Source organism: Limulus polyphemus, unplaced genomic scaffold (assembly GCF_000517525.1).
Source record: "Limulus polyphemus unplaced genomic scaffold, Limulus_polyphemus-2.1.2 Scaffold8014, whole genome shotgun sequence".
NCBI lineage: Eukaryota > Metazoa > Arthropoda > Merostomata > Xiphosura > Limulidae > Limulus > Limulus polyphemus.
Genome location: NW_013673624.1, coordinates 26517 through 34648, shown reverse-complemented (window position 1 = coordinate 34648; position 8132 = coordinate 26517). Strand labels below are relative to the sequence as shown.

At 32.2% G+C, this 8132-nt stretch overlaps 1 protein-coding gene across 1 annotated transcript in view; it reads left to right on the top strand.

Moving 5' to 3' along the window:
* Positions 1-389: 389 nt before the first annotated feature.
* The window catches only part of LOC111083049 (kinetochore-associated protein 1-like), a gene marked incomplete at both ends in the record, with an annotated part of 33495 nt that continues 25752 nt past the window's right edge, over positions 390-8132 (top strand). The window contains 6 exons of the mRNA XM_022379264.1: positions 390-446; positions 4267-4392; positions 4865-4987; positions 5145-5288; positions 5922-6127; positions 6368-6470. Coding sequence (XP_022234972.1) covers positions 390-446; positions 4267-4392; positions 4865-4987; positions 5145-5288; positions 5922-6127; positions 6368-6470 — 759 coding nt within the window. The remainder of the gene's footprint in view (positions 447-4266; positions 4393-4864; positions 4988-5144; positions 5289-5921; positions 6128-6367; positions 6471-8132) is intronic.

Genomic DNA, 8132 nt, shown 5'->3' with positions numbered 1-8132 from the left:
ATAAAACCTTATCAGTTGTAGAAATTGTAATGTAAGCTAGAAGTTGTATATTTACATGAATGATAAAACCTTATCAGTTGTAGAAATTGTAATGTAAGCTAGAAGTTGTATATTTACATGATGATAAAACCTTATCAGTTGTAGAAATTGTAATCTAAGTAATTTAAACTAAAGCAGCTTTTTGTGTAGGATATAAAATCATATCTTCATCTGCAGAATAAAAAAAAAACCTCCAACATTTTTCAGAGAATGAGGTATGTCAAAAACAGGAGAGAAATTATTTGAATTCTCTTAGTGATCTTTAGTTATTTATTGTTATTGTGTGTATATTACATATTTGTTACTGTGAAAATATTCACACATAAATATAAAGCTCTTACATTTTATAGGATGTTGTGGCTTCTTGGCTGACCCAGAGGGCGTTCAACATGGAAGTTCTTAAAAAAGTAATTATTTTCTGTATTACTGCTATATATCAAAACAAAACTTTATTTTGTTAAAGTAAATTGTTGTTTAATTGGGGAGTTAATTTACACCAAAGGGGTTTATTGTATTTAGAAATACAAGAATTTGTACAAAACTTGGTTGTAAAGCAAAATGTAGTTATTTGTTTTTATAATTGACATCCTAATACAGCATTACACCTAAGCAACTCACACTCAACCACATAGAAACTGGATACAAGTTCTTCAAGGTCCAAAAGAATTTCTAACCCCCAAAATACAATTACTTCTATTGATGATAATTAGAAGTAGATCATAGTTTTTCATTGAGCCTATCTTTACATTTCTACATCTATGGTGCTAGATACAGTATATGTTCAATTTAAGCACCTCTCTTTGCATCATAAATAACTTATTCTTCTAAAAGCATTAGAAATTGATAAAGTTTCAAACATTCTCTGATATTTGTCCTTAGAGTATTTCAGATTACTTTATTACAGTTAATTACGTTAACTCTCTGTTAATTTTTTAGTATTGTTAGAAGGAAGTTAGTGCCTGTGAAATCTGTTCACATTTTCTTGACAAATTATGATGGAAAAATGGTAGATGGTTTGATATAGAAAAATTGTTTTTTTAAAATGATTTTTGAGCTGCACCACCTCATTACAGTCTGTCACCTTGCTCTATATGATGATCACTCATCTTGACAATAGTTCTTCAGTATAGACTATTGCAAAAGGCTCCATTTTAAGACTGTCATGTCCAAAGCATACTACTATGCCTCTCTGCTTTCCAAAAGCAGTCTAATCTATTAGGACTATGGTTTCCCAGCTATCATTTCAATAGTTTGATCATGCGCTGCTTCTTCCAACCTAACCAGTATATCTTCATATGAAATAGCATGAGTACCTGTTCTATCCTCCAGCTGCTCAAGGTATGTAGTAGTTTGACAGATATCTTGTGGAAGTAACTTTTGCAATTGACCATTGTGTTTGTGGATTTTTATCTGTTGGAAAACACGACAGCACTTCACTCACCCTGACTGGGATATGACGTTTTGCAAAAGCAAGTCTCTTTCTGGATGGTCCTGGTGCCCTTAGCCATTGTCCCTAGATGCAAGGGATCATTCAATTGGGGAAATAATGTTTATTATTATTATTCCAAATTTACTTAGTGTATCTCCACAAAATATGGTAATTTTTTAGTAAATATTACAAGTATGTTGTACACCAAAAATTAGCATTTATAATAAAGTATTTCTACTAAAGGTTTGCCTCTGAATTTACTCCAGTCAATTTGATTCAAACTCTGACTAGCCTGAGTGCAAGGTGATTTTCATATTAATAATAAAAATACTTTTTTTTTATCTTGCAGTTGTAGATTTCATTCTCATAACCCCTAGAACCTCATAAAAAAATATCAGTAAAACTCTATATTTTTTTTGCCCTAACACTATATTAGCTCTGTCCATTTAACTGACCTTGTAACCACTACCAAAAAATTACAAAATAAATCTAAATTACCCGTTTTGTCTTTCTAAAAGTGGGGCAGTGGTAAGACTACAGATTTACAATGCTAAAATCAGGTTCAGTTCCCCTCAGTGGACGCAGCAGATAGCCTGATGTGGCTTTGCTATAAAAACACACTAAAATGACTGCAGGCTGTAACAAAAATTCCAGTTATTTATCGTAAACAGCCTCAGGCTTGTAACACTTTACAACTGTTTACATTTAATTGTACCCTTATATTGCTCTGAACCATGTCTATGATCACAAATAGCAATAACCACCAAGAAGGAGTAGGGAGAGTTTATGGAAAACAAAATTTCGGATTACATCGTGCACCATATAACTGTGTATTTTCCTTGTGCATCACTTGCGGCCGAAAAACAATTTTTTTTTCTATCCTCACAAGTTTTTAATTTTTACAATTTAGTTACTTTTGGTAAATATATATCAATAAATACAAAATATACATTAAAAAAAGAAATTTAGCAATTACTTCAGGATTGAGGCATTTTGCTCTTGGAAACTAGTTTCATTAACCCTAAATTTTTCTCACTAAGTTAGTTGTCCAAAAAAATAATTCCTTTAGCATTTAAAAATAAACAATAATTCAAACAGCAAAACAGAATGTCCCAAAACTACTATAAACTGGCCTATTAAAAGGTTTAAAAACTTTCATTACTTACCAGAGCACTGACTCTGGTTTTATCTCAGTAAAATCTGGTTTGAAAAGCTGTCTTTTACCAAAATAAATTAATGTAAAGATATCACTTAATTCACAAAATGGTCTTTTTATTGGTTATAAAAATGTACCATTGGTAAGTAAGCAGGAATAAATAAGCAATTTCAAAAGAATGAAGAATTGGGAGGTTCTTATTTTAAAGTCTGGCCTGTGAATATCTATAGTTTGTAATTAGTGGACATTCTGAAATCTAAGAGGCTTCATGCGAAATGTAGAAATGAATATTGATAATTTATTTAAATATTTTCTTTTTAAATTAAGAAATCAAAACTAGTATTAAAACTTAAATCATAAACTACATTTTGATGCTATGTTTATTAATATACATTGATAATAAAGCTGTTTAATTGAATTTTGAATGCAACTCTATAAAAGTCATGATGTGTGCACTTTGACCCACCATCTTGGACAAGAGATATCTCCCACTTTCAGTCTTAACAGGTCTGGCATGGCCAGTGGTTAGGGTGTTCAACTCACAATCTGCGGGTTAGAACATGCTTGCCCTTTCAGCCGTGGAGGCATTATAATGTGACAGTCAATCCCACTGTTCATTGGTAAAAAAGTTGCCCAAGAGGTCGTGATTGATGGTGATGATTAGCTGCCTTCCCTCTAGTCTTTCATTGGTAAATTTAGGATGGCTAGTACCGATGGCCCTTGTGTAGCTTTGCATGAAATTCAAAACAAACATTCCAATCTTAACATCTTTATAATCTGAGTGTATGATATTTTGTATCAGAAAAGGCTGTTAGATACCCTTAACAAAAGCAGTCAGTTTCCTAGGCATCATGCTACTTATTAAATGCCAAACACTATCAAAATGTAGTTCTTATACATGCCACTCTACCATAACTTTATTTTGGGCTGTGATTGTTATGTGGCTAGCTCTATTGTATATTTAAAATTATGTTAGCATGATATACTTAACCCTCTGTGTCTTTCCACTATTCTGGGTTATAATATAGGCTGATTTGTTGACATTTCACTGATAATCCTAGGTGAAAATAACTTTGACCTAGCCTTTAGTGTTTGAAATTCATATTAATTTTATTTTTTGTTAATGGTGTTTAAAATATCCTTCTGTTGCTGGTTGAGAAATTAACGTGTAGCAATATTGGTTTTTATGATCCATGACATAGATAAATTTATATGTAGAATCATACATGGACTTTCCTCTATGTTAAAATACTTTTATTTCTGAACTTTCTTACCGGAGCCTTCATCTGGCAACAGTGTACCAATGAAGGCTCCAATAAGAGGGCTGAAAGCTCACAAATAAAAATATTTTAACATAGAGAAAAGTCCATGTATAATTCTACATATTGTAGCAATGCTGTTATCTGTCTCCTGAAATACTAAAGTTTGATATAGTATAGTTGTAAAAAATACATTTCAGACATCATTAATGCTAAATTGAAATTAAGATACAAGATCGTTAATTCTAGATGTGTATAACAATAAATATCAAAATGTGTATATATATAATTTTTACTTTCTAAAACATAATTTAAATATTTGATATTTTTACAGGATTATTAATTTTAGATTTTGTCCATTGTTTTGTCATTCTTGTTAACAGGATTCTTGGCCAGATTCAGCTATTGAGCTTTTAGAAGTTCTTCCTAATGTTTGTGATCTTATGGCTGGTCAGTCTGTGACAGGAATAACCACTGTATCTGTTGAAATATCTCTTCATTTGTGGCAGGTAAGTTATATCTTTTTCTTGAAGATTCATTCTTCATTTCAGTGATTATTGTTAATTTTGTGAATCAGAGATGTGGTGGATCTGAACGTATCATTTGACCAGTCATGAAATTCTATAAGCAAATTTTTCAACACCGGAAGTCTTTGGAAGTCGCAGTTTTGTCCAGGAATTTTTCTTAGGTTTTGCAGACCTGTTGTTGTGTTTTATTTATATATATTTTTAATTCATATTGTTATACACCCAAATAAAAGTTTATGTAAAAAAAAGTGCATTATATTTGACTTGTTTGTTCTTTAGGATATGTTTTAAGTTTGAGTTAAAATTGAACAAGATAAAACTTTGTTATTCCACAACTTACAGGAAAAAATTATAACAGAATGAAAGTTTTAAAAAGTTTTTTAAAACTGATTAGCCTTAATAACTAGTTTATAATGACACAGTTGTATATTATTCTACTAATCTTTCTTTATAGAGGATTGCAGCAACAAGTGGTTCTTCTTTGGCAACTCTTCTGGAGCTGCTTTCGAACCTGAAAGAATTGATGGATCTGAAAAAGAATTATGGATGTCATCTCTCACTATCAGAATTTTGTCAGGTGTTTACATCTAAAGAAATAATATTTGAAATGAATATATAGAAGTTTTTTTTATTGGTTTCACTTCAAATGTGTATGTTTTTAATAATTGAGATAAGTAAAGAAATATTTTAAATGTTTTTGATATTTTTAGTATTTTCTATGATATGCTTGGTAGGAAGACAAAGTTGCCGTAGTGTTTCTTATTCTGGACTGGGTGAGAGACGTCAACGTGATGAGAAGGCTTCTTGAGCACTTTCTGTGTAACTATATGAAGAGGAATGAGTTAGATGAAGGAAACACATTACTGAGTTATATACAGGTCAGTGGTTGTGGTAACCCGGAAAACTTTGAGATGTGTATGTATATATATATACACACATACAACCCCCTGGGTTGTTGTGTGCTATCTCAGTATAATAATGATGCAAGTACCCCCTGGACTATTTTATGTTTCACCTCAATATAATAATGATGCAAGCACTCCTTGGCTGTTGTATGTACCACCTCAGTATACTAATGCCCCCTATGTTGCTCATTATAATCCTGATATTTCTATCAAACATTATAGAACTCAATATAAGCTTTAGAACTGTGTTTGAAGTCATAAATATGGAGTAAACGTTCTGTTATATTTTTGTTCCTAGTTTATGAAAGGGCCAGTGGTAAATCTGTGGATCCCTGGTTTACACCCTGCTACTCTAAAGAAAAAGAAAACAAATTCACTTTGGGGCCCTGGCTGCATTATTAGAGTAACAGATAAATCCCACTATTCAATGAGAGTAGTCCATGGGTTGGTGGTGGGTGGTGTTGACTAGCTGTCTTCCCTCTAGTCTATACTTCAAAATTAGGGATGGCTAGTGCAGATAACCCTCGAGTAGCTTTCTATGAAAATTAAGAAACTTCAAGATTTTAAAAAACTGTTAATTTAACTAAATGTCTTCTACTTGTATAGGAAGTGTTAGACACCTCACCCCACACTTGGTGGTACTGGGAAGAAGCTCCGTGGGAAGAAAAGGTTCTTGCTGTTATTAACTGCATGCAGCAGTATCCTGACCAAAGAATGACAGCTATTGTGGCAACCATTTCTCAAGCTCCTCTACCTTGGAATACTGCTGTTCAGAAATTAGTAGATCAAGAACTCTCCACCGACCATCCACGGTTTGATTTAACCGTTTCAGTTTTATGTTATTTGATTTTTACACTCAGCTAATATTTATATAGACATTGAGAAAATTATGTTAGTAAACATTGTTTTGTTGTTAATATTTTACATTTTATACTGATGTTTGTCTTTCTTGAATTAATCTTGTCACACGTATTAATTAAGCAGTAAGACTTCATTTACAACAAATGATTTTGTTTTGTATTTAGCCTTTTTAATGCTTTATTTCATTACAGAAAATATGAACTGGAAATTCAAGTGAGATCCATTGGATTAAAACTGGTATTGAAAAAGTATGAGCAGAGAAATTTTAATATAAACAATACAGGAGCAGCTGAGGTAATGATTGTAGAAGAATGATTTGAATATCAAAACAAGCAGATTTGAAATAAATATTTTAAGACATCCTCTAAAGTTACCTACCAAACAATTTATATTTTCTTGGGTAGATGAGTAGGATATGAACATGCCAGTCATACAGACTTGTCAGACTATACAGCTGTGTATAAGTACAAATGTCCTTTAATTGTTTTTTACGGTACCACTAGAAAACCCTTGTTCCTTTCTAAACAATTTTTACAGGGAAAACATTTTCAACACAAGTACATACAAAATCTTAAGATCTGTAATAATATGCAGATACAGTAACACAGCAAATCTGTTTGTGTAGTAATGCAGTAAGTCTGTGTCTCTGTATAGTAATGCGGTAAGTCTGTGGCTCTGTATAGTAATGCAGTAAGTCTGTGGTTCTGTATAGTAATGCGGTAAGTCTGTGGTTCTGTATAGTAATGTGGTAAGTCAGTGTCTCTGTATAGTAATGTGGTAAGTCTGTGTGTCTGTATAGTAATGCGGTAAGTCTGTGGTTCTGTATAGTAATGTGGTAAGTCTGTGGCTCTGTATAGTAATGCAGTAAGTCTGTGGCTCTGTATAGTAATGCAGTAAGTCTGTGTGTCTGTATAGTAATGCAGTAATTACTATACAGACACACAGACTGCAGTAAGTCAGTGGCTCTGTACAGTAATGTGGTAAGTCTGTGGCTCTGTATAGTAATGCAGTAAGTCTGTGTCTCTGTATAGTAATGCAGTAAGTCTGGCTCTGTATAGTAATGTGGTAAGTTTGTGGCTCTGTATAGTAATGCGGTAAGTCTGTGTTTATACAGTAAATAAACACTGGTTATTTTCAGACTAGTAATTCTCTACAGTGTAACTCCAACAATGAAGAAATTGTTTAATGATTGTGTGTGTGTATATATATATGTTAAAGATTTCTTTTTCACCAGAGGTGTAATTAAAAGGAGAATCTGTGATGTAGAGGCCTTATGCATTTCTTCATTGGCTGTACCTGCTGCTGTGAACTGTAGTTTCACCTGTTGAAGGCTCATTTATTGGTGAAGTGTATATAATATCTGTGGTGTCTTCATCATTTACATACAGATTCTCATTTTAATTTCACCTCTGGTGAAAAGAAATCTTTAACATATACAATCATTAAACAGTTGGTTTACTGTATAATATTGAATATTGAATTTGATGAAATGTCATAACATTATTATTGTACCTAAATTAATATAGGTTACTGTATGGTGAAGTAAAATGGATTCAAAACACCATAGATAATGAAGAAACCAGTTGTTTTGGGGCCAATTATTTTTTATTATAACACTCCAGCAGTCAATAAACAGTCAGGTCAATTATTTTTTTATTATATCACTCCAGCAGTCAATAACCAGGCCAGTTATTTTTTATTATATCACTCCAGCAGTCAATAAACAGGCAGGCCAGTTATTTTTTATTATATCACTCCAGCAGTCAATAAACAGTCAGGCCAGTTATTTTTTATTATATCACTCCAGCAGTCAATAAACAGTCAGGCCAATTATTTTTTATTATATCACTCCAGCAGTCAATAAACAATCAGGCCAGTTATTTTTTATTATATCACTCCAGCAGTCAATAAACAATCAGGCCAGTTATTTTTTATTATATCACACCAGCAGTCAAT